General features: G+C 37.6%; 1 protein-coding gene across 1 annotated transcript in view; it reads left to right on the top strand.

Annotated features, from left to right (window-relative positions):
* LOC106169114 (guanylate-binding protein 3) overlaps positions 1 to 27,959 on the top strand; it is a 41,146-nt gene that overhangs the window by 4,450 nt on the left and 8,737 nt on the right. The window contains exons 2-9 of the mRNA XM_087007675.1: positions 410 to 719; positions 1,013 to 1,149; positions 2,249 to 2,369; positions 10,622 to 10,802; positions 11,029 to 11,281; positions 12,262 to 12,416; positions 18,465 to 18,535; positions 18,804 to 18,949. Coding sequence (XP_086863801.1) covers positions 427 to 719; positions 1,013 to 1,149; positions 2,249 to 2,369; positions 10,622 to 10,802; positions 11,029 to 11,281; positions 12,262 to 12,416; positions 18,465 to 18,535; positions 18,804 to 18,949 — 1,357 coding nt within the window. The 5' untranslated portion in view covers positions 410 to 426. The remainder of the gene's footprint in view (positions 1 to 409; positions 720 to 1,012; positions 1,150 to 2,248; positions 2,370 to 10,621; positions 10,803 to 11,028; positions 11,282 to 12,261; positions 12,417 to 18,464; positions 18,536 to 18,803; positions 18,950 to 27,959) is intronic.

Here is a 27,959-nt window from a genome sequence, read left to right as displayed (position 1 = left end):
TGTTTTCATTTACTTTTAGGTTCCGTCGCTTGCAGGGACTTTTGTCTGTGAGAGCAGTACAAGGTCATCTGCAAATAAAATGTGCTTTAATCCTTCAACTTTCTTGGTCTTATTATTTGTGTAGAGTTCACTTTTTAAGTCATAAATGAAGATGTTGAATAGGACCGGGTTATTGTACCTGTAACTGCATGGAAGCATCCATATGTCAAAGCACGATGTTCATTTTATTCATGATATACATTTAAGTACTAATTTGAAACAAATATATTCATAATTACAGGGTGTAGTACATGTTATACTTTTGTCTTTCTTCATGTAGACAGTGAAACACATCATATAATATAATATAATATAATATAATATAATATAATATAATATAATATAATATAATACCACAGCCTCATTTCAGAAACCAGCTCTGGAAACATGGCTGCAGATGACAAATCGCTGACAGCCCCTCATAGAAGACAGGGCTACGAGATATTGCCCATCTCCCAAAGAGATCTAGCAACAAGGCAAACCTCTGTGCCTCTGATTTTGCCGAACGACTTTCAGTATGATTCCACTTCAGGCAAGGTCGTTAAGCAGACAGGTGTGAAAAGAACCCACCTGGTCGTGGTGGACGAGGCACTGGAGCTGCTACAAGATGTAACAGATCCAGTCAGTGTAGTGGGGATTTGTGGAGCAGCACGGAGCGGAAAGTCTTACCTTATGTCAAGGTATATGTAGGTTATATATATTGTTCAATTGAATACGATTTTTTTATTTTGATTAGCAGAAGGCATATAATCTATGGATGTAAATCTAAAACGTGACAGATCAATGTTAAAGTCGGGGTACAACCCGTTTGCTCATACATGTGCATTAGAAAGTGACAACTTTTTAAAAAAGTTAGAATATAGATCAATATTATATCACTCGAAAACAGCAATAACATATGCCCTATGATACATGTCTGTGTCTGTCTTTATATGCTGCATGATTACTTAAATGGGATTTTGTCCCTTCGCAGGATGTCTGGAGCTCATGATGCGTTTGAGCTTGGGAATAAAATGAGCTCTCAGACGTTCGGTATTTGGATGGGAACAAAGGTCCTGAGAAATAGAGAGAAAGGTTTAACCACTATCTTGATAGATAGCGAGGGGACAGGTAAATATACAGGGTATTTGTGGTTGCTTAAAAATACAACAACTTCGTTTCTTTTGGTGACCTTTATTGTATACATAAGCATGAACACGTCTGAAAGAAAAATGAATAAAATAAAATAAAAATAAAATAAATAAAAATATACATTGAGTTTTCTTTGCTATACATACTAGTTCCATTAAATAACCATATTTCATGAACTCATACAAGCAAAAACATAGACAAAATGTGGGAATCTTATCATCATTTTAGTCCTTAATCTGCGATCTTTGAACAACTTCACTTTCTTATTAATTACATTCTGCAGGAGGAATTCTGAGTAATCTATGCAGCTAGTACAAAAGACTTAATCCATTCTATTTCTTTGATAAACAATAATAACATATGTAACCTGATGAATTAAGAGGAATCTACGGTGAATAAATGTGCGAGTCTGTAACATGAATACATCTAAAGTACCAATTTCACTTCACATGGGAGTTACATAATATTCATGTGCACAATCACATGTTAGAACTTATAAACTTACAAACTAACTTAACTTGTACTTTACTTACACGAGGTTGTGACTTTTTAAATTGCGTGCCTGCTTCACTCTCGGTTCTTAGTCTTTGTCCCTTTGTCTCTTTCCCCCCTCCCGATGTGAAGAGTTTATGATATGTATTCTAGCCGCAACAATATTTATATCTATCAAAGACATGTCAGGATTGGGGGAACAAAACGTACGTTTTCTTGGTTATCCTGAGTTTGAAAATGTTAATTGTTGTGGAGGATATGGGACGACACGTGCTAATTGCCACTCTGTCGAATGCTGTGGATATCTTTAACAGAGCTGTGTAGTTTCCCAGTTGCTTTTTCTACCCGTGCTGTGTGTACCACTTGGCCTAGTGTATAATTTTTGTTTCTCTGAAGCATTGTCGCTTGAATTTGTTCTGGATTAGCTGTGCAAAACATGTTTTGTAATTTTAGTAATCGTTATAGTGCAGCTCATAAATTAATCAATTACCTCATTCGGATCTCATTTTCTTAGCTGCAGTCAACTTAATCCTTCTACAAACCTATCAGAATAATTTTCATTACACAGGCTTTCCTTGACTTGCAGATGCCTTTGATTCCGATTCTGCTAATGATGTTGGTATTCTGGTGATGACAGTGCTGCTTACATCACAGCTGATTTATAACACCAAGAACGTACCAAAGAAAAAGGATCTAGAAGACCTCAAGTAAGTCTTCTTATAAATAATTAACTGTTATCGTAGGACATACAGTATAAAATGTAGTTCATCGTCGAACATAGCCTACAGTGTACTTCAGCATCGAACACACCGGGTATTTAAATGGCATTCTGTGGTATTTGTCTTGTATTAATTCCGACGGAGTTTTGAGTAGTATTCCATTGAATCATAATACAAAGTTCACATTTGGTTGGAATATTGATAAATACAAGCCTATACAGGTACATGTGAATTAAAAGCTTAGAAATCTTTTATTCGCTTTGAAGAAATATTGATTAATGGTTAGAGAACTTTGCTGTTCATCCCGTTGAACAAGAATGAAAAACATGTATGATAAATAAGTATTCCTAGCCTTATGACCAAAGATCAGGTGGCCATTCCATCCAGGTCGTTAACATGTACCTATAGTGAAAGGTCACAGGTCGAGGTCGTAACTTCGGTCTGTTGCTCTGCGTCCTCGGAGTTCTTGTCAGGCGTAGCGTTGTCGCAGGATGAAAATTAAATCGCAGCGGACGTAAGTAGTAAGTACTTTATGATAAGGTGTGTCATGCTCTAAACGTGGGGCCCGCAAGAGGTCTGTACACCTTTTTTGGAAGTAGGAAGAAGTAAGGAGCACGTACGATCTGTACTTGTGTCGCACACAGTGAGTGAGATAATCGTACGTGTATTGCAAGTGAAGCGCACGTTTTCAGAAATCGTACTTACGAAGTTAGAGAAACATAAGAGAAACGTAATGAGCACGGAAGTGTTAAGCACGACACCCGTGCGTCAAATTGGTGGAACACACGGATAATCAAAATAATATAAAAGGGAGCACCGAGTCTCTTCATCATTCCTGTTTTAGCTTTCAAAATGGCGCTTCCAAACTTAGAGCAGACTGTTCGTATCAGCTTTGATATAGGCGCACGATGCACCTAAGCAAGTACTTGTGACACACTTTTATCGTGCTGGTCAAGTGCGTCGTCTTAGTGTGACGTAATTCACAAGTACGGTAGTAGTAATCACCACGCACTTTGGAAGTAAGATAAACGCACGGAGGAAGTGCGCTCACCCCCTTTTTGTTAACACGTACATTGAAAGCAAGTTGAACGTACGAGTCTCTTGCGTGGTCAGTACATCGTCTTTGTGGTATAATACCCCGGAATTTCTGCATGCCTTTCATGCGTTACACGCACGCCTAACACACTTACTCAGTACTTTTGTCTTGCGGGTACGAGCGTGCTCCAGGCGTTCTACGACAGGTCGTAGCGAAAACCGGCCGGCCAGTTTTCGGGCTGCGTGCTTTGCGTCGTGTTTACGTCCACCATATAAAGTACGTTCCACGTGCGTGTATCTTACTACTTGGCCAATTTTTTGCACGCAAACCGCTCGTAGAAGCACGCACGACCGGTTGTAAGAGTAGCTTTATTCACATTTATCAATGATTGATTATCACCATTACAGGCAGAAAAAATGGAGAAGCCATTTTTACCAATCATTTTTAACTCCGAAAGTATTTTCTTTTAGTGGATATTTAAACATAAGATAAGTTGAAATAATTATTTCATTATTCTTTTTATAAGTAATGTAAATTGTGAATTTGAAAAATGCCGACAGATGATTAGTCTAAGGTGTAAAACTAATAGGCCTACACGAAGAATAAAGACCATGTCATTTATATCCCAATTCACCATTTAGTCAGTGGAAAATGGAAATATTTACTAAATGCAAAGGCCATCTTTTGATTTCGTTTATAATGGGTCAATTTTGCAGAATACGTACATGTAGTATTTGTGTCTAAAACATATAACGGGTAAACTTTTCAGATGTACAGAAATCAATTGAAAGATACATTTTATGAAAAAGGACAAATTTCCCATCCCCATGGACAGCAGAGACACTGATATAACTCCCAATGGCAAAAAAAAAATACTGTCATCAACTCAAGTGCCTTACCGGCATCACTTGAACATGTGCACCCCTCTGTTTGTAAACAAACCACTGCACCACTCACAGTTAGTAGCCCCCTCCACCAGAGGTTTCACGACTGCACCGCACCTGAGCCTGGTCCTGAAAAAAAATGGCAGTAGTTTACACCCTAGCCTGCTAGTTGATACCAAAATTAACCCTAGCAACACACAAGAAATGCCAGGAAAAAATGGAAAAAAAAACACTTATTTTCTCTCACTGAACCAAATTCGTCTATAACAGTCGGTGATTGGTTGATTTAGTGGTTTCTGCGCCCTACGAATTGTGGGTGCAGTAGAGGGCGTGGAGTCAGTAGGACGGCGTAGGTAGTTCCCTTTGGCGTCACTTTTGCTTCACGCTTGCCTCACATGCTTGTGATGACGTACTGGCGGCGTACGTCAGTTTTGCCCCCCTGTTCTCCTCTTCTTTCTTCTTCCTCCTCCCTTTTTTCTGCTCTCTAAGCTTTTTCTCGTGCCTTTTTGGACGCATATTGGAAGCAGCACTTAGCAAAATTTGAAGTTTTTGAAAATTGTTTTACACGTTGCACAATCGACGTTCATTTTTCATTGTGAGCATGCCTAGTTTGCTCTAGTCGTGGGGGAGAAGCACTTGCGACGCATTCCCGGTAGCTTTTGGCTTTGATCTTTAACCCCATAAGGCCGGTAACCGCACATGTGCGGTTCTTTCTTAAAGGTCCCTAGGGCCGGTTACCGCACATATGCGGTTATAACTTTTCGTGCTTGTTATGTCACCTATTGTTACCTGACATTCAATAAAGACGCTTTAAAAGCACCTGGTTGTATGTTGTCTGTCAGTTCAGTCATAATTGTTCCTTCTCTGAGGTTATTAATTGCCAGAAATCGTGATTTTATCACACCCTGCTAAAGTCGCTGTCACCAGGTGAATTCAAAATGGCTGAGCGCAGTAGAAAGAGACGTACATGGCAGTGGAGAATGTGTTAGAATTACTTGAAAACTCTGATGATGATGGTGAAATGTTTAGTGATACAGAGAGTGAAGATAATGATGTAGACATGCCGCTATCGAGATCAGCATGCCGGAGAGATGACTCTGATGCAGAGCCTGAAATAGACGCCGCTTCCTTCACAGACGACGTCGCACGTGAGGTTTATGTAGACACACATGAACAAGAAGAGTGGAGTGAAGATATCACTAACAGAAAGGACGCTAATATCAGATTTGGAGGGAAACCTGGTCTGTCCCCAGATGCTACTGAGCAAGAAAATATCCAGTCAGTTACACCTGGTACACTTTTTAGTTTATTTTTTTACCAACACCCTTCTGCAGCTCAGATGCACTCAGACCAACCTGTATGCCACTCAGGAGAGAACAAGAGCGCCAGATCAACACAAGTGTGCATGGACAGAACTAACCTTAGATGAACTAAAAGCCTGGCTTGACATGATTTTTGCAATAGGACTTGTCGTGAAAACTAACATCAAAGACTATTGGACTAAGAATTGGATGATTTCTTCACCTGGGTTTGGAAAAATAATGTCCCGCGATAGAGTTCTTGCTATCCTACGTTGCATTGTGGATAATGAAACTGCCATATCAGACAAAAACAATCCGAATTATGACAAACTTTATAAAATACGTTCAATTTTGGACTATGTGGTGAAAAAAATAAGAACAGTGTACTCTCCAGAAAGGGAAATTTCGCTCGACGAATCTATGATTGCATGGACAATTATTACACTAGCATACATGCCTTTCAATCTATTTTGCAAAGATCTGCCCCTGCCTGTGGAACTGTTAGATCCAACAGAAAAGGTTTACCAAACACTATGAGTGCTAAATCCAATGACGTGAAACAAATGAACAGAGGAGATGTCATACACATGTACAAGGGATCGTTTACTGCTGTGACATGGAAAGATAAAAACCGGTGACTCTTCTGACAACCCTTCCAGTCGCTAATACATTTGACTGTGTGCAGCGTTCAGCCAAAATCAATGGCAAATGGGAGAAAAACAATGTGCCTCGCCATGTGTTAGTGACTGCCTATAATTCAAACATGGGAGGTGTAGATCTCTCTGATCAAAGAATAAATGCTCATAAACGCCTAATGCGTGGTGTGGTCTGGTACCTGAAATTGTTTTGGTTTCTTTTAGATGTTGTAAGGGTAAATTCCTACATATTGTATAAAAACAAGTGGAAAAAACATTAAAATGAAAGACTTTACTAGAATGTTGTCTGAAGAATTAATTGGTAATAATGTTTCGGAGACAGGGCAGAGAAAAACACTTGCTGCACTTCCTAAATGTGTGCGTCGTAATCGCAATATGAACCATGCTCCTGCACTTGCCCCGGATAAAAAGAGAAGTGCTTGTGTAGTCCATGTTCAGCGTGTTGATATTTTTTACACCTGCAGTGTATGTGATGTTAGAATGTGTCCTGCCCCGTGTTTCTACAGGTATCACTACATGGCCACCCTGAGCTTCAGAGATAACTTGACACTTACCACTTCACAATAGCCTATCTTCATCGTGTCAAGTTACCTCTGACCACATTCGATTGCTCCCGCCGCCTGCCAATCAAATTTAAATCCCGCACTCAATAACTCATTGAACGATCTAGCCAATGAACGCGAACGAGTCAGAGCGCGCTTTGTTCAAATCCGGACCAATCAAAGATAAGGCTGAATATCAGGGACTTGCCGTAACCTGTGGGCAGCACGCAAAATACATCATCCCTCAGTAGATAATGATGCAGGGCCTCAAACTGCTCTGGTTTTAATTCCGAAGTACTCATATTTTGCAAAGAATCAAGAGATAACTTAACACATTATTTTACGTAGTCACTCGTAGGAGACGCCATGCTTTCTTTGTGTACGGTTATGCACTCGGAACTACTCGGATGTCTCCGCACTCGCCAATAACTTTGTTGTTAGTATGGAACTTGCGGAATCAGCCGAGGATTACCGATTGACGGTCAACCAATCAGCGTTTTCACCAAACTTTGGTGAAAAATTTTGAAACTTGGATTCGATTGGCTTATATAAACTAGGTCAAACTATTTTCGTCAGAGGTAACTTGACACGATGAAGATAGGCTATTGTGAAGAGGTAAGTGTCAAGTTATCTCTGAAGCTCAGGGTGTACATTGCAGATTACCTGTACAATGATCCTGATTGAACAGATTCTCCAAAAAACAGGAAAAGAAAAAGAAATGTCTAAAATTATTTTGCAACACTGTATGTACATGTATGTTTACTCTATGATGTCTAAACTGATTTTGTACTTTTGATTTTGTACAAATGTTGCTTTTTGATAAGCATTTGTAAGTGTTTTTGTTTACTTGATAGAACTGGTTGAATACTATTTTCATCATCTTTGTGCCATATGCTTTTATTTGCATGGCTTGTGATACAGTAATATTGTGCATTTAATAAATTAGCTGGTGTAACATTTTATGGTGCTTTATTTCTTGAACTATGTGGGTTTAGTTTAATTTGACTTGAAATATTTTGATATCCGTTTACATTTGCAGCTACATTTATCTGGTGCTTAGTATTTTATAAGATGTTTCATTCACATGGAAACCATGCATTTGATAATTTTTTTTTTTTTACATTGTACTTTTAAATTAATTTTATAATTCTCACATGATGCTCAGGGGATTTTTTTTCATTTTATATGTGCTGATATAAATGATTTGATCTCATTTATTATTGTCTTTGAAGTAGTAGTTTATTTATTTATTTATTTATTTTTACTTTTTTGTACAAGACTTGGATGTGTGAATAAATATGCATTTGGACTCTATTTGTGTACTTTGTCTTTGTCCTAGTTCAGAGCATGCCTTTCCTGGCTAGATGACGCGATAAAAGGTGATTGAACAAGACTGTTAGCTAATGAAATGTGTTAAGTTTGTTATCAGAATAGCCCATCTCACCACCTAGACCTACTTCAAGGTGAACTAATTATCAATTGCCAATTACACCTGCCGGCAGCAGTAAACATGACTCATACGGTTAGATAGATATCTTACTGACACATGCAGAAGATAAAGACACATAATGTCGAAAAATTGGGTTACACTTACTCAACATCCGAAGTTAACAATGCGCTTTATGAACTGAAGAAAACTCAATTTGATTTTATGAAATATAAAATCTGATATGTTATACTGGCGAAAAACTATTCATTGATGAGGCGGTATTGAAAAGGAAATTTGTAGTATTACCACTCGGAAAATTTAAGGATTAATTTTAAGTAATTCTGGTGTCAGCTTTGTAATTATAACACCCCATCTCCTTCCCCCGTGAAACATCCAGGTGAGTTAAATTGCCATGCTGTTAGACCTGTCGACTGTAAACAGACTGTAACTCAAAATATCTAAGGTATCTTGCTGGAATTTTCAGTGGATAAGAACAAATAATGTGAAATGGTTTTGCCTTATTTCCATCATATAAACAGCCATTATTAAATTAAATGAGCAACAGAACTTTATTTCGGAATGTGAAAATTAATTAGTATATATATATATATATATATATATATATATATATATATATATATACCTGTTTATATCATCCCGTATCGTTCATAAGAAAACGAGACCTTTTTGTGACAGTATTGGAAAGGTGCGTAAAAGTACCGGCTTTCCATGAATATATAGATTAGTTTAGTTATTCGAGTAATTTAGGTGTCAGCTTGTAATTAGAACACCCTATCTCCCTGCGCAGTGCAACGACCAGGTGAAATAAATTGCCAGTTAGACTTATCAACAGTAAACCGACTGTAACTCAAAAAGTAAATAAAATATTCCTCTCAAATTTTCGGACGATAAAGGGAAATATTGTGACATTACTGTGGTAGATTTAACAAAAATGTACTTGAATTAAAAGAAAAATATCCTCAGTGAAATATCCTCCTTCATTGCTTGCGACGTGCGTCTTGCACAACGCGCGTCTCTCTTGCTAACTCCGTGCGAGGGGAGCAAGTTACGCTTGCGTCCTCACGGATATTGCCAGACAGATTATTGTGTAACATGGAATGGTCCGTGCAGTTTTATGAACTTATGTCCAGACAGATGTACCTACACAGAGGCGACGCCCAATGTATCGAAATCTTACTACCAGGATACAAGACTCACTGTCCTTCCGGATATAATTCTGCTGCAACTAAACAAAAACCACCCAGTCCGTTCAGAACGAGGGGCAAATTGTCACCAAAACGCGCTTTTCAAGGCTCTAAGCGAACACCAAACTGGTTTCAGCAGGTTAGGATACATGTACCAGACGACCTGCGAGGAAGCCACTGTAAACAGCACAAATGTTCAGCGTCGTCTGCTTCTCTAATAAATTTCGTTTCTGGGCAGAACACTGAAACCACGTGACTTTCTTTATTGAGGTCAGATTTCACCTGTTTACAGACATCCTGAAGAGGCCTATGACGAAGCGAGTGCCACCTCTAAAGTGTCTAGGGTCATTGACAGCGTCAGTTTTTGGAGTGGATACCACATTGGTGCCAAAACACCAACGGTAGGCATCGATGAAAACCTGAAGCAGATCGAATAGAGGAATAATCTGGGAACCACTTGACTATTATTTGATATTGGCACCTTAGGAACAATTTTAGGCTGCACAATGAGATTGCCGGTTCACACAGAGCACTTTTAATAGCAGACAACTTACAGAACCAAGGGAATCAGCAGCTACCTTGATAATCAAAATCGTCAATTTAATCACATAGACAATATATGGATAGGCCACTACTCGCTGGATCAACGGTCTGCATGTCCTACAACAAAACTGAATCAAATTGGATAAGTATTGGCCTTTGCCTGGAATTTTATTACAGATTCATCTCTTAAAACATGCCCCAAGGAATGCCTTGCCGCTTGAAAGCTCTGTTAGAAGCCAGATGAGGGCAGACGTAACAGCGACCGTTACTTTGCCTACGTAGATACATGTACTAACATTAGGGTTCTTTGTGGAGCGTGTTATTCTTTTAAAGACAATTATTTTTAAAATATGGAGTTCCAACATATCGCTTTCTATGGTTGTCGTATGGCTAAGAATTGGCAATGTATTTTTGTTTACCTTACTGGCGAATTCAATCAATCAACTGATCTCACAATTACATCACAGATATTATCAGAATTTATTAAAACACTATTATTTCCATTTATCAGTCAGCAAAATAGAAAAAATGATGACTTATTATTTGGAAAACGATTCCATATTAAATGTCAAGTCTGCAGTATCTATGTACATGCACACGTTTTCTAAAATATAAGAAAGTGAAAATTACTGTTTTGCTTTTAGAGCCCTTACTGATGTTACTGGTAGAATTCGGGCAAAGGAAAATGAGGAGGTGACTGAAGACATGGGAGAACTTCGTAGGGTGTTTCCAAACTTCATGTGGCTTTTGCGAGATGTCTATTTGAAGTGTGTCCACCCTAGCACCGGAGACGAAATGACACCCACTGACTACGTGAAGGAAGTGGTGAGTTGATCTATTGACTTTTCGTGGCAACTGCCCACCTTCTTGATTTATGATTGAATAGGTACATACACACACACACACACACACACACACACACATAACATTACAAGAATGTTCCTAAAATGACAAAAACATCCAAAATATCAAAATTGTGCTCCTGGTTGATACTTGATGTTTTGCTTAAAATAATATCAATGTAATTGCTTAACAAGATATTTTTCCAAAGGTATTCAAGAAAGGCTCACAAAAAGCGGTAGAAACCAGTCAAGAGAGGATAGGCAGAGTCATATTCTTGGCTTTTCGTAAAGTGGAGGCGTTTACCCTCCCTACTCCGGGGGTTAGCAAAGTGTTGTTGGATATTGCAGCAAATGCTGATGATATCGACCCCGAATTCAATGCGAGAATGGACGAATTTATAGAATGCATCCTGTCTAGTCTAGAATGCAAGCGAGGGATGACTGTGGGCTCTAAGATAACAGGTATGGTGGTTTCTTTACTTATAAAAGTGCTTGAGGAATGAATGCATTTCAGGTTATTCCAATTATAAGGTATATGTATGTTTCTTTACAGATAAGATTCAGCCTGATGATATATCAATAAATCTTCAGAAAATATACCAAAGCAGAAATTTTCATAGCGATACATACATTTTGCCATTTTAGGGTACATGTTTGTTTTGTAATATGATATAAGTGAATTTGTCATCAGCTAAAGAAACCTCAAAGTTAATACAGTGGCGGATTTGTATTGCCCCCCCCCCCCTTCGATTTCTGGTCCTCGCTTGAAATTAGAATTTTGACTAGCTGAAGCATACATGTAGTTCTAAACCGTCCCAAATGGCACCGTTCACCCTCTAAGATACCAAAAATTTTCGGGGCCCTTAATCGCGCCCCAAACCCTACGCTAAATGAGGGAGGGGGTGGATTCGCACCCGCGGACCCCCCTTTAGATAATCCTGGATCCCCTCTAGGTTAATATGATGATTCACACAAAGTAAATAAGTCTCAAAACAAATTGGTTAACAGGCATAACATAACTAATGATATTCTAGGAATGCATTTTCACTGGCATATATTATGGCGCTGAAATTGGCCCTTTCATCGCTGAGTGGAAGGATGGGACAAAACAGACAAGACTTGCCACTCACGGGTCGACAGCGTCTTATAAAGGCTGGCGTGCCCGCTAGGAATCGTACTTCCTTTCCCATTACTTTGTACAAGTGGCATTTGTCTCCTATACTTACCCCAATACTCCGACTAACACTAACATTTACCAATCATATGGAACCCCATTACTTTTATTCCTAGGTCTGCCATTCCCGTCACACCGGCGTAGTGCTATATACATATAGGGCACAGGCAGTTTTAGTAGAAAACAATCTAATTTTCATTAATTATGACTGCTATTTATAGTAACAGTTTATGTACATTTTAATGTCAGCTCATTCCATGCTTGTTAGGTGATCAGCTTGCCACAATGTTGCAGCACTATGTGGAAGCTGTCAATCATCCAGACACCATACCTGCCATGAAGAGTGCCTGGGATGCTAGTGTGGAGTTAAGACGCAAGAAAATACTGGAAGACATGGTGGCGATGTACAACACAGAAATGACGGTACGTGAAGCATATTCTTATAGCATTTAGTGATTTGTATTGGGGCGGGGAATTCTTTGTATTCCAAGCTGCACTCCCGTTTGTCTTCTTTTCACTTTGGCTAAGAAGGAATCTCGTTTTACCAGAAAACTATGCCGTTACACCGTTCATGCCCACAGTGATGCATTCATTGACTGCAGTTGTTAGATTCAAATATGTACTTACCAGTGCATCTGGTTATTTGCTTGCCCAATATCTAGATCTAATATATGCACTGTCACTGTAAGCAGTATGAAAGGAAATCGTGATACTTATTATTCTTGAACTGATATAAAAGAATCGTAGGCTTGAAATACAGATTTAGGTGGAAAGTAGACTGACTGATGAGCGTTAGTTTTTGGTATGTGTTAATTGGCATTTACAGTGCATAATTCATATTTGGTGTTGCCAATGATATTTTATGTAATATTGCTTTTAATTGTCCAAAATATCTATTTGTGTTGACTTGTATTTTGCCTTGGTTTATAAAAATTCAAATGTTTAAAATGGAATTACATATTTGTAACACACACAAAAAAAAAAGCAAAGCAAATGAACTAAAAAAAAACTAAAAAGAAAAGATAAACAATGCTACAAAAAAACACATCAAAATTAAATAGCACCTTGCTAGAACATATAGGTGCATACAACAGCCATATTTAAAGAAAGATTATCTCTTTCTTCTAAGTCTATTTTTTATATCAAAACTGCTTTCCTGGATTATAGTGCATGACTTCCTTGGTCATACTTATTACTGGCACACACCCCTTGTTAAGCATGTATTTGATGTCAATGTTGCAAAAAATAAATAAATAAATAAATAAATAATAGTAATTAAAAAAACTTATATGTGTAGAAAAAAAAAACATGTTACATATTTTTTATATTACTCGAAAAATATTACTCATTTCTTCAGTTTGCCTTGCTACAGTGCCGCCGGAATGTCCCCTTACTTACCCTCCGGGTTGCTGCGGGTTGTATGGACGGCCTGGCTCGGTAACTATGGAAATAACATTGTCATCCATACGCTGTTTGGTTTCGGTTAACAATAGTTCCATACCCTGCCCGTCGGGCAATTATCGTGACAAACTTTCTGCTAACAAAAGAGCCTAACCCTAGCTCGCTGAGATAAAGATCGAAGGTGAGCGTGGTCGCAATTGAGTGTTCGTCCAAGCGTTAATTGACCTTTAATGCGCGGTGGCTTCACTCTACTTTGATCACTCTACTCTGATACGGAGATTTTAAGTATAAGAACTTGCCAACAGTGATTTTCAAAAGTCGCTTTACCAAAAAGATTCGGTGATGACAGCAATTTTCTTGTATATTGTAGCTATGAATTGATTGAATTTACATAGAGTTTAATAAATGAATTTATGAATTTATTAAAGATCAAATAAAACACTACTCGTACTTGTACATGTAATATTTATTAGGCTTCAAACTGTCTTTGCTATATACAGTGTACATATTATTAACAAGATTGAAATTTATTTTTATAGTATGTCCTTATATTTCTATTAGCTTTGTTCATAGACGAAATGCATTTTTTCCAAAAAGATTTGTCAGTTGTTTCAGTGATAAACAGTTTGTTAGCCATATCTTTAATATAGTTCAGTCTATATTTGCATATAGGATCTCTCCCATCTACACCCGTAACATTTCTGTCCTTTCGTATTCGTTCATCAATCGTAAACAACCTTCCCGTCAACTGAACGCAAAAGTTGCCTGGGGAACTGGCCCGTTGTCGAATTTCGTATATTTCTTTATTTGAGAAGGCGACGGGTGGCCGGCCGAAAGACTGATTCCTTGATTCTGTAGGACACAAAGTAGGAACTGTGTACGTGACCGGTAGCGGTAAAGTTGTATATGTAGACCTCAACGGTAGGTGTCGGACAGAGGCTTGGGAAAGGAGGAGGAGGCAGTGGTGTCACACATGGACTTGGAAATGGAGGCGGCGGTGGTGTCACATATGCTTCCAAATCACTTGCTTTTAAAATTAGCCTAAAGTTTAAATTGACCTTAATTGTTGTAAGAGTACTGTTGGAATACTCAGAATGCGCTTGAATTCGCCTGGAATGATAAGTGCACTTTCGTCTGTTTTAGCTCTCAAATGCAGTTCGAATGTATTTGGAAAACTAGGAATATCTATAATGCTGTCAGAAGGCAACTGTTTCTCTATCAATGTTTGATATGTAATTCAAAACGATAGGAATAGTTCATCTTTACGATCTAAAGCCCAAACTTAACAAAAAGTCTTCTTCATACTTAAAAGCATCAAAAGAAATTAATTTAAAAAGCTGGATTACAATCTCTCGGGCTAACTTCACTGGTTGGCACGTGTCATCTCACATTAATTAAGAATCAGTTCAGGCTAGCTTTATTCATGCTGGGTAAACACAGTGATTAAGCCCTGACTATTACATAATCACTACTGTGTGGCACGCGTCGTCTAAAATTAATGTTAACATTGCGATGACGCTCTTCAATCCAAACTTATCAATTGCACATAATTGTAAATCAACTGACACGTGTCAACAGGATTGTTTGTGTATCTGGACTTCCTAAATAGCCAATAAGTATTTTGTATAATATGACATGTTTATGTCACTGATTTCTGTGCCATCGTGTCACCTGCCAAGTGAACGGTATAAATCGACACTCAGATTTTCCAAATCATCACAATTCCAAGATGCCTCTTAGCGATTACTTGCGTCGTGACGAGTATGGCAGAGACATAAGTGAGCCCCGCAGAATGTCCCCCAAACCCAAGCATCCCTATAAGGTCCATGTGTGGGCCGGGATTAGAACGAGAGGTCCGACGAACATTGTAGTGTTTAGTGGTATAATGAACTCGGACTTTTACATGAAGATGTATTAGGTGAGGCCCTGATCCCAGCGATACGTGATATGTTCCCAGACGGCTACAGGTTTCAGCAGGACAACGACAGCAAACATACCAGCCGAGTTGCTGCTGCATTTATTGAGCAACATGGTATTAATTGGTTTCGCACCCCTCCAGAAAGCCCCGACCTTAACCGTATTGAAAACGTATGGGCTGAAATCAAACATCACCTTCGTACGCGTGTTAAGCCTACCACGAGAGAACAACTTGTTGACGGCATTAGAGAGGCGTGGGAAAATATTAACGCAGAAAAGTGTAATAAATATATTAATCACCTAAAGAAGGTGATTCCAGCGGTAATTGAGAGAGAAGGCCAGGCTACTAAACTAGCAACACATGTAATAAAGGTAATGAGACATTGACATTTGTTTGATGTATTAGCTATTTAAAATTTTCCATTTTAACTCTTTTGTTGATCGTGACTTATTATCATCAAATAAAATTGTTATACGTGTTTTAAAAATAAACCTGATTTGTTCTTCAGAGTTTTGTTCTAATATTCGAATTGCCTTTACTCGAGTCTTCTGTTGCAGTTGATACATAACCCGGTATTATTTGCTCGTGTCGATAGCAATCTCAGCTATAATAGAAACCTTAAGTGAGGCAAATAAGAAGGGGCAGACCGTGTTCGTTGAACCGACTAATTTGGGTGTCCGATAAGGATTGCTTGGGGATTCCCCTACCCTTTAATTATCATACGGCCTCTATTGTTCGACCACATGGGGTAGGTTTGGGAAACCATACGGCCATTTGGTAAGGGGACATTCCGGCGGCACTGTAGTAGCATCACGCCCTAGGTCTAAGCGAGTTGAATAGAAGCTTTTTATCCAAACATCCTATTCCTAACTTCTGAGTTAGGACAAAGGTCTAGTAACATGCACTGTGCAATTACTATTAATAGATCACTTGCATACTTGATTAATTTTCCTTAGCTGTCGCACGTATGCATCCTTTCTTGAGTGATCTAAAACAAGTCGCTGGTGTACCATGTCTCTCACTGTAGCAAAATATGTTCGACATTGCGTTTCTGAACGGCAGCCGGAGACACAGTAATTGTATAAGCATGGTTTAAGCTTGTTCGAGAGATAATAATAGTCGCTTTTAACAATAGATAGCGAGCTATAGTAAGACCCCCTCCTCTTTTACTGATGATTTACAATGTTAATTGACCGTACTCTCATGTATCGTGTGATCACAATGTCATAGGTCCCCCTGTTGCACGTTAGAGTTGGATTGTCCTTGCGCCTATGTCAATGCACCTCATTTAATTTCAATAGTATAATATAAGCATAGTATAAGTAATATATTCTTTCCTTATTCCTCTTTCATTATCATTCATGTTTTAAAAATACTTGAATACTTGAATGCAGATGTTTCAAATTAAAACGTAAATACATGAATAAATTATACATTTATAAATTAATGCAATAGGATTTTTTGAGACAGATTGATGCTGACGCTCATGCATCTCAATCAAAGAAACAAAACCTAGTTCAATTTTTGACTGCGGAAATTTCATATTGAATCAAATAACTGATAACAGATTTCACTCGCAGTTTGTTAGCAACACTAAAAACCAGCTGCGCGTGCCAAACTAGTGAACATAAGGAAAGTTCGCCTCGCGTGGCACGCGTTAGCATGGGTTTTAGCCTCTTAAAGCTATAATCCTATCGCCGCAACAAACAATAGGGACCTTCTGGCTGATGTATCCTGCTGTTAATTACACCTTGTTACAGCGGATTGTCGCACTCCCACTGGACCACAGAAACCGGCGTCATGGGGTTCACTCGTATTAAGTATTGTGTTATTCCACCTAAGCTATTGTGTTTATGCGTTCGAATTTTGAAGGGATTTATACGGCCCCCTTCTATTCACAAGATAGGGATTAAAACATTTCGAACGTTGTTACACCGGTGTACAACGGAAACAAAATTATTCCGACCACTGTACATACAAAAGCAGGGGCTCTTGTAGTTTAGGAGGAGAAACGTTCACGGTGACGTAGCAACGGAGCCGGCGGGGCCGGCGCACGATATCGGTCGGGACTAAAACCATGTGTACCGCCAACGACGTGGTGATGGTACAATGAATAGCGATTTCAAACTACGAAGTCCGGTGCCATAATAAATGAGTTAATGTTTTTGTCACCCACTGTAGTGATAATCAAGAATGTGTATCATATTCCTTATATTCGAAATAATTCACTTTCACAGAATGTTTTAGTGTAGAACAGTTTCATTAGCTATGTTGTTGTAATAGACTTGTGAGGATTCTTTTGTCTATAGCTACTTATATTTGTCTGATCTTACCATCCAATATTTCATCTGCTTGCAGTCAGACTTCATCAGGGAATGAGGTTGTGACAGGTGTGATGAAATATCACTCCCTCTGGTGTGCTATTTCATCATAGTATCCCCAAAGGACAAATTAGACCCATGAGACCAGTGTGAGTGTCAGGTGTGTGAAGAGAAATACATCGGAGAGACAGGACGTTCCTTAACTTAAAGAATCACTGAACATAAAAAATCTGCCCTCAGCTAACACCAGGAACAGACAGGGCATTGTATAACATCAACAACCATAGAAGACATAAAAATCTTGGAAATAGAGCCACGAGATCCAAATCGGAAAGTTCTTGAAGCAATTAACATCCGCTTATAAGGGGCCAAGTTGAATCAGAATGATGGGACTGAGCTACCCAACCTCTACCTACCACTCCTGAGGGAGGGGCAGGCAAGGGGGGATCTGACGAAATAGCACACCAGAGGGGGTGATAGGTTGTCATACCTGTCACAACCTCATTCCCTGGTGAAGTCTGACTGCAAGCAGATGAAATATTGGATGGTAAGATCAGACAAATATAAGTAGCTATGGACAAAATAATCTTCACAAGTCCACAGAATGTTTGTAACCAGGTCTTCGGTATTGAATTTATATATGATATAAATGATGAATATTTCTGAAAATTATTCAGCTCAATCCTGTAAATCATAAGATATTAATTTAGAAAATACCCTGAAGTTGAAAATGGAAGGTACACTACGTATTCTGAACTTTGAAGTATACTATGTTAAAGGACTTCGTATAGATAGAGGGTTTTACAAATCCCCAAAAACATATTTTTATAGGAAGCAATCAAAGAAGTCTGCCTCAGAGGGTCCGAGATGAATCCCATGGAAGAAAGAGATGACCCTGAAAAGTAAGATATAAACAGTTGATAATAAATAAAGCGTAAAGCCAATGAAGCATGTTTTTCATATGTAAGGGTTCATTGTGATGGGCTAATGAAAATGGTATAAATATTATTAATTATTAACATTGAAAGCGTTGATAACAGTGTATATTTTGAAAGGATATAAACTGAAAAACATGAGAGAGTAAGTTTAATATAAAGACAAAAGCTTATGGTACACTTGTGGTTATACGATGGAAACGACAAATATACAAAACCGTAGCCTTATTTTCAGCGCAACAGGAACAAGCTTAATGAGTATCCACGATACTGTGATGAACAATGTTCGCGACGAGTTGAACAAGCAGATTGGGTTCCTAGGATGGGATAAAGACAATCAAGGTCATTCAGCTCTTCTCGTCAATTTGAATGAAAGAATAGGTAAGTAGGAAATGATTTAAGTATGAAAACACAATGTATTTAACATAAATGATCGATTCAAGGGAAAAATTAGTAAGCTTGCAGATCATAGTTTTAAGGGTAAGATGATGGTCTTACACAATGCATGATACTTTAATGATAACATAAATGATATCTGTTTAGCGTTTAAAATCAATTTCTAAGTGTCGATGGAGCGTGGATTCTTAGTAACGCATGTGCATGCATATCACTTTCACAAATTGTACATGCCAAGGGATAATTGGAATAACTCACTCGATAAGCCATAAAAAGCTTTTAACTCTCCTTTCTTCAAAATTTTGGTTATAAATTTGACCTACCGATTTAACCTACTTTTCAGCCCTGTTTATATTTAAATATGTCTTTAAAATGTTCAGTCGGCTCTTCATAAAACCAAGTAAATACAAAGACAATCATCAAGATATATAAAAAATGAAGAAAAATGAAGATTCTAGATTAAACGGCCAATTAAAAGAGATAATAATAAAATTTCATATTTAAACTCCTTTTTCAAGGAATGTAAATGCAATGATATCAACTGCAAATTAATTGCTTTTCAAAAGTTGATTTATCTCCATCTGAATTCAATTGATTTAGTAAACAGCCGCTGGAAAAAGAAAACATATACCCCCTTCACACTACAATTGCAAAAATGTGCATTTCTATAATTCGAAGCGAAACCGAATCCCACGTTGAAAATTTCAGGTTTATTCCTGTTTTGAACACTTGTGCATGCGCCGCACAGGAAAACTTAAAATACCAACGAAAATTTGTGACGACAAGTGCAACTCAAAAGACATTCCAGCCTTCTTGGGAAGTGTAAGATGGGAAAATAAGTTTATGTTTCCTCACGTTATAGTGAGTGGCTACCTCCAAATGCGTTGGGTGCAATCGCTTAAGTAATAAACAAGCGTTCATAGATACCCACACTAATCTGCACACATGCGCAGTAAGATCTGTATAGGTGTCTGTTCCGGTAAGTTATTCGAATCGCTGAAGAAAATCCACCTCGTTAGCAGGATTTTGAAAATCCGCTTAACAAAAATCCTCACGCGTTCAACCTACTACAGTTATTCGAATCGGGACCTAATTCGCCATTTATTCGAATAAATGACTGTAATGTGAACGGGGTAATAGACACTCAAGTAAATAAAACATATTCCATTAGCTATACCATTCTCGCACAGTCCTTGAAGTACTACACACTGTACCCTGTTACTGTTAGTATTGCCTCAAGTCATGGAAGACGTAAGATGTGGCAGTATCAGTCGTATGTGAACTTTGCATTGTTGTCATTTCATTAAAGTGGATCAGGTCATTTTATTAATCATGCAGAGCATCGTATATATATGTGGTTCCAGTCCTAAGTTAAGATCCTGTCGTATTCAACTCTAATTTCCCCATACTCGCATCTTTTTCAGGGGGTCTCTTGTAAATGTCAGATTTTGTGATATCATTCTGGAATGAGGCGGTCAGCATGTCAACTACATCACATTGTCCAAAGTCAAATAGCCTCTATATATTGGAGATATAATAGTTATAATTTTACTGGCATTTATATTAATACCCGAAACAATACTGGTTTTGTCTCTAACAGTTTTTTAAAGCGGGGTTCATAATTAAGTTTCCGTCGTAATCATTAAAAAAACGTTTAAAATATTTTAAACCCCATTTTTGGAAGAAGGGAGCGTGTAAACGATGGACAGTCATCAAACCCTTCAAATTTCAAATAAAACTAGACTGCAACTGGCTGAAGCCAGTGGCGGAGGATTCCCCTGCAAAATAGGGGTGGAATGACCTTGAAGAAAAGGGTCAATTACAAGGCCATGTGCTAAATCTGATCCCATATTCTGAAAGAGCATATGTGGATTAGGGGAGGTGGGTCAAAAATACATCATTTTTAGCCCAAGTGAATATGTCACCTTGAAATGTCCAAATAACCTTGAAATTGAAGATTTGACATTTGATTTGGGGATGTTGGGTATAGGTTTGGGGTAGTTTACCATAGCATGCTATGATCTAAAATTAGTATTTCATGGAGAAATTGCCAAAGTCACGATTTCTGCAACATTATATATAATTTATTGGTCACAATAAAGGGATTTATGTGTGATGATGATGTGATGTGATGTAAGATGCCCAGGGAAACTCCCAGGGACTAAGATAGGTTGATAGAAAGATAAGCTCCAGGGCCCGGTTTCATCAAGGCTGGATAGGCTATCCTGTGGATAACACTATCCATGGTATAAATCTCTTATTCTCTGGATAGTTATCCTCTGTGTAAATTTGTGTTTCATAAAGGCTGGATAAAGAGCATGATAGTAATACAATGGATAAAAATTTATCCAATACCATATTTGGAAAAAGACATTCCCATAATGCAGTTGGTTGCTATAAACATTATAAAAGCCATGATAGTTGCTAACAAAAAGTGGTCTATACCATATTTGGAAAATAAATAACCCATAATAAACAATATTGTAAGTATATTTCAAGATGGTACATTCATTAAAATAATGGGGAAAATATCTACAGGATATTTTAGTGTCAGTGTCAATAACACATCACATTGCATTAGTTGTGCCTCATGCAATGTTTACACAGATTTGAAGTTGAAGGGCAAGGTCGTGACATACTTTCTAACAAAATGGCTGACTTGGCACATTTGGCAGATTCTGTCAATAGCAGTGTAGACATTTTTCGTCGATTTAAAAGGTATGTTTTAGTAAAATAAAGATAATTGGTCTCTCAGGGAGATTGCATGGGTTTTGTTCGTAGCAGGCGCGATGTCAACTTTGATAACGTCTGTTATGTAATCTATTGATTCAGCATCACTTAAATCATCAAAAGCAAACATACATCTTCTAAAGTTCTCTTTCTAATCATTCTACGCCTGTGAAATCTCATAGGATTTACTTCCAAAGCAAACAGGTTCGCCATTTTTGATGATTTAACAGCATGATAGCAGATTTATCCCACCTATTTCGAGCGGACAACTTTATCCTCTGGATAAGCTGATTTATCCCCTGGATAACGCTATCCACTGTTGATGAAACGCACTATCCTCTGGATAGCTCTATTCAGAGGATAGCGGCCATTTTTAGCCATAGGATAGCGCTATCCAGCCTTGATGAAACCGGGCCCAGATGTTTCTTCCCTAATTACAGACAGGATGTCTCCGCTTTGTATTTCACGCTGTTAAGTTAATTACTACCAAGTGACACTGGTCAGATACCAGTATAGCAAAACCTGATTGGACAGTACAACCTAGTCTCATTATGATCAGCCAATCAGAATCATAAGGAGTTCAGCTTCACCAAAAACAAAGAACACTCTCCCTCACTTCCTTAGAAAATTTCAACCTAGCAGTACATGCTCAGAAGAGAAGAGTTTTTAGTGAATTTCATAAAGTTTCTCAAACCCAACCCTGTCCCTCCCTAATGTTCCCTGATTAATTAACACTACAAAACCATTATTAATTATATGTATCATAATGATATGTATGGTATTTATGTTCAGAAACATTTGACATATAGGTAAGCCTCTATGGGTTAGCAGTTCTCATTTTGTTTAAGTCAACATACAGGGCATAACATTAGCATAGGGCACATATGGCAGTTATAAGGCCAAGGTTACCTATGATAATTATTTCAAATTTTTTGAGAAAAAAAGACATGTGGAAAGAAAAATGTCCAAATGACCTTGAAATTGAAGGTCAAGGTCAAATTTGACATTTGATTTAGGGGTGTTGGGTATATGTTTGGGGTAATTTACTATAGCATGTTATCACAAAAAATCAGGGGCCAATTCCATAAAAGCATTCTAACTTAGCATGATACTAGGCCTTAGAATGATTCTAAATCCCTAGTTGTATACTTGTTAGCAATCAACTAATTTCTATTCCATAAAACCAAACTAAGAATCATTCTTACTAGTTGCTTGCTAAGATTTGGCTAGAATGGTGTATTCATAGGAAAACCACAAAACCACAGGGTCAGTTACGCCAAACAAAAGGCAGTGACAGTGAAAGTTGAGCTGATTGCAGGCTGAGGGAAGTACTGGTCAAGACATTACTATGTATTCTATAAAAGCCCTATACAGAAAGGGGTCAAAATGGCAACTTCAGGGAAGAGACAACTAAAGCCCAATTATTCAACACAAGAAAATCTCTTTATTGTGTTATTTATTTATTATTTATTTTGTGGTCACAGATAACTTGCACATTGATTGAATGATATCCTTTTCTGTTCACATAGTCAGCTTCGTAACAGTGAGGGGTGTTAATCCAAATGTGAGTACCATCAACACAACCTATCACACCTGGGAAGTGTATGTTTCTCATCCTATAGAACCCATCTGTGATGTTGGCCATATTTTGTGCATTTGGAAATTCCACATAATCCCCAATCCTTGCTGCAAGAGCATTTGATACATGATGAATTGCACGCCAAGCGGTTTGCTGGGACACTTGCAAAGGGTCCCCAACAACATATTGGAATGTGCCTGTTGCATAGTATTGCAGGGCTATCATTACCTGCTGGCATGGTAATAAGGCATGATTTCTCCTGGTTGGATGAGTAATGTCATTTTTGACAATGTCAGTTATGAGCAAAATGCCTTCTCTGAAAAAATCGGTATCTTTTTACAAGTTCCACATCATCAAAAATGTCCAACTGATTCCTTCTATCCCGAAACACTCGTTCCCGCCGCATTGCTCTGCGGAGTTCCACTATTTCTAAAATTCTCCTGGCCATCCTTACACCTCGGAGGTGTGGGTAGAAATGAATTAGAATGATACTAGTGATTTAGAAGAGACCCAGACCTACTCTAACTTTAGCATGAAACTTAGAACTATACTAGGCTTAGAATGGTTTTATGGAATAGAGTTAGTAGGTAACTAGAGACAGAATGAAGTTTAGCAACCAACTAGGGCTTAGAATGGTTTTATGGAATTGGCCCCAGGATTTCAAGGAGAAATTGACAAAGTCACTATTTCTGTGAAATTATTAATATTAAAAAAAAATTATATTAAAAAACTAATCGGTCAATTGTCAATATTATAAGCGACTGCAGTGGAAAGAAATACAGGGCAACTTTCTACATCATCCCTGTGGCTCTGTGACATCTGGTTTACCCCCTGCCGAATGTCAACCATTTGAAGCATATCATGCAATAATTTTGACCTTAACCTGACCTACTTTCCTAAAATTTGGTCACTTGACATAGAATTATTGTGTGACCTCACCTATGAAAGGATTTGTCCAAATGTTGAAAATTCTAGGAGATATTGCATTTTGAAAGTTGCAAAATTTTCACTTTAAAAGCCTCTGTGACCTTGAAAATTAGGTCAAGGTCAATGAAATTGGGTAGACCGGAATAACTTTTTATAGGCTCTCAGTATGATTTTTTTCAGAATTTTAGAAAGAATTTTTGACGAAAAATAATAATAACTAAATTGCAACTGGCTGAAGCCAGTGGCGGAGGATTCCCCTGCAAAATAGGTGTGGACATGCTCTTACAAGGTCATGTGAAGGTCATGGGTTAAATTTGACCCCATATTCTGAAAGGGCATGTGCGAATTGGGGGTGGGGGCCCAACAAAACATCACTTTAAGCACACTTCAATATTTCTCCATGAAATAGCCGAATGACCTTGAAAATGAGGGTCAAGGTCAAATTTGACATTTGATTTATGGGTGTTGGGTATATGTTTGGGGTAGTTTACTATAGCATGTTATCACAAAAAATCAGGATTTCATGGAGAAATTGACAAAGTCACTATTTCTGTCAAATTATTAATATTTAAAAATCTATATTGAAAAAACTTATCCGTCAATTGTCAATATTATTAGCGACTGCACTGGATAGATATCTAGGGCAACTTTTTACATCACCGTTGTGGCTCTGTGACATCTGGTTTACCCCCTGCCGAGTGTCAACCACCTGGAGCATATTTTGCAATAGGTTGACTTTGACCAGACCTACTTTCCTAAAATTAGGTCACTTGATATAGAATTATTGTGTGACCTCACCGATGAAAGGATTTGTCAAAATGTGGAAATTCTTGGAGATATTGCATTTTGAAATTTGCAAACAATTCACTTTAAAAGGCTCTGTGACCTTGAAAACTAGGTCAAGGTAAGAATAATTGGGTGGACCGGAATAACTTTTCATGGGCAATCAGTATGAATTTTTTCAGAATTTTAGAAAGAAATTTTTGACGAAAAATAATAATAAGAAGAAGAATAATAACTAGACTGCAACTGGCTGAAGCCAGTGGCGGAGGATTCCCCTGCAAAATAGGTGTGGAAATGCTCTTACAAGGTCATGTGAAGGTCAAGGGTTAAATTTGACCCCATATTCTGAAAGGGCATGTGCGAATTGGGGGTGGGGGTCAACAAAACATCACTTTTAGCCCACTTCAATATTTCTCCATGAAATAGCCGAATGACCTTGAAAATGAGGGTCAAGGTCAAATTTGACATTTGATTTAGGGGTGTTGGTTATATGTTTGGGGTAGTTTACTATAGCATGTTATCACAAAAAGTCAGGATTTCATGGAGAAATTGACGAAGTCACTATTACTGTCAAATTATTAATATTTAAAAATCTATATTAAAAAAACTAATCAGTCAATTGTCAATATTATTAGCGACTGCACTGGATAGATGTCTAGGACAACGTTTTACATCAGCCTTGTGGCTCTGTGACATCTGGTTTACCCCCTGCCGAGTGTCAACCTCCTGAAGCATATCGTGCAATAATTTTGACCTTGACCTTGACTTTCCTAAAATTAGGTCATACGATATAGAATCATTGTGTGACCTTACCTATGAAAGGATTTGTCAAAATGTTGAAAATTCTAGAAGCTATTGCATTTTGAAATCTGCAAAAAATTCAGTCTGTGACCTTGAAAACTAGGTCAAGGTCAAAAAATTGGGTGGACCGGAAAAACTTTTCATGGACAATCACTATTAATTTTTTCAGAATTTTAGAAAGAAATTTTTTGACGAAAAATTATAATAATAATAATAAGAAGAAGAAGAATGCCAAAAACAAAAGTATTCCCCTATTGGGAATCCTAATAATAATAAGAACAGGAAAAACAATAGTATTCCCCTATGGGGAATCCCAAGTGAATATGTCACCTTGAAATGACCTTGAAATTGAAGGTCAAGGTGAAATTTGACATTTCATTTGGGGGTGTTGGTTATATATATAGAGAAGCACGTCCTCGTAAAGAAAGTCCGTTCCTGACATTTTAGTATATAGTTTACACCAAGAAATGGCATGAATAAATAGATATAGAGACACACTAGTTTTAAAGATATAATAAACGTTTGCTTTATCCTATTTATATGACATTTTATCTTTATAGTTTACAGTGTTTTCCGATAGGCAGTTTATATGCATATTAATGAAGAAACAAAAACAATTTATTTATTTTATGTGTATTTCTCATCTAGTTTTTTGACGTTTTAACGCAAATTTTGACGTGTTAACGCATATTTTTGGCGTAGTCTTCCCTCATTGCACAATATGTATGAGCCTGGTTTGCCCAATATTTTTTTAACAAAATAAGGCACCATCCAAAGGCATCCCTTATTTTCATCGTTTGATGTATATGTACAGTGTATATTATTTCATGTCCTTTTCTACTGGGGTGTACCTTTTGTGTTTTGCGTCGCAATTTTTATTTTCCCTCCCTCTCTCTCTTTTTCAAAACCCTATTCCTAAAAGAAAAATCACTTTACACAAAACGCGGGATCTCCCTTCTTAGATTTATTTTTCGGTTTACACTCGCTGAAATTAAAAAAAACTCAAACAGGATGGAAATTTGCTCTTGGAAAGTATGGGCTGAGATTTAAGACAAATCAAGACAGTTTAGAAATTGAAAATTGCAATATATGTATATAGTGTTCTGTAACAACCCTTTACTATTTTGGTGCTTTGACACTTAAAAAGTTGTAAATGTAATGAGCACGGAATTTCGAACACATATTAGACATTAAAAACACCATTAAACATTTTGCTACAAGTAATAAATAGGGGTAATGGGGGGTAAGGTCGTGTCAAAGGTAGGACTCGAGCCCATAAATGCAACAGAAGGATTCATGAATTCTTACCTTGTAGTCTTGCACGCTAACCACTGCACAGACGAGTTGAAGTTCCAAACCTCTCATTAATCACTATTGAGATTAATAATGAACTCTGAAGATGTTTCTTGACAATTTCCCCTAATTTCATATTAATTGTCAATCACAGTATAAATTTATGTTTAATTTTTCACTTGGTACTGTTATGTAAAAAAAGTACTCTTTTTGGGGGCATGAGGAAAAAAACCTAAATAAATTAACGCTTTTTTCACATTTGCATTGGTTGTTTCTCCTTGACTTAACCAATCCCCCAGCTTCACATATTTAACAATATAAACAGTATTAATTTGGTTATATCAATAATAATGAAAGAAACAGGGCGATATGCATCCCAAAATTTCCGTGTACCAACCATTTTGGGCAAGAGTGTATAAACTGCCTATCGGAAAAGAAAAACATTGTAAACTATAAAGATAAAATGTCATGTAAATAGAATAAGCAAACGTGTATTATATCTTTAAAACTAGTATGTCTCTATATCTATTTATTTATGCCATTTCTTGGTGTAAACTATGTAGGACATGCGGTACTAAAATGTCAGGAACGCACGTCCCATTGGGATGTGCATTACTACACGTAGGACTTGCATTACTTGGGAGCCTTTGTCCTACGGACATTGAAACCTAGTGACGTATGCCCTAGGACTTCCATTCCCAGGACTAGGACGTGCACTCCTGCCACACCGGTAATACTATAGCTTACAAAATTGATTAAAAATATGTTTAGAAAATAAAACAACTAACACCCCATATTTATTATATATTTAATAATATAAAGAAAACTGTATTTCTTTAACATTTCTTTAGTTCTACTACTTCAACAATTATTGGACACAAA

The sequence above is a fragment of the Lingula anatina genome, chromosome 3 (genome assembly GCF_051362555.1).
Source record: "Lingula anatina isolate TDL-2025a chromosome 3, LinAna3.0, whole genome shotgun sequence".
In the NCBI taxonomy this organism is placed as follows: domain Eukaryota; kingdom Metazoa; phylum Brachiopoda; class Lingulata; order Lingulida; family Lingulidae; genus Lingula; species Lingula anatina.
This window is presented reverse-complemented; position numbering and strand designations above follow the sequence as displayed.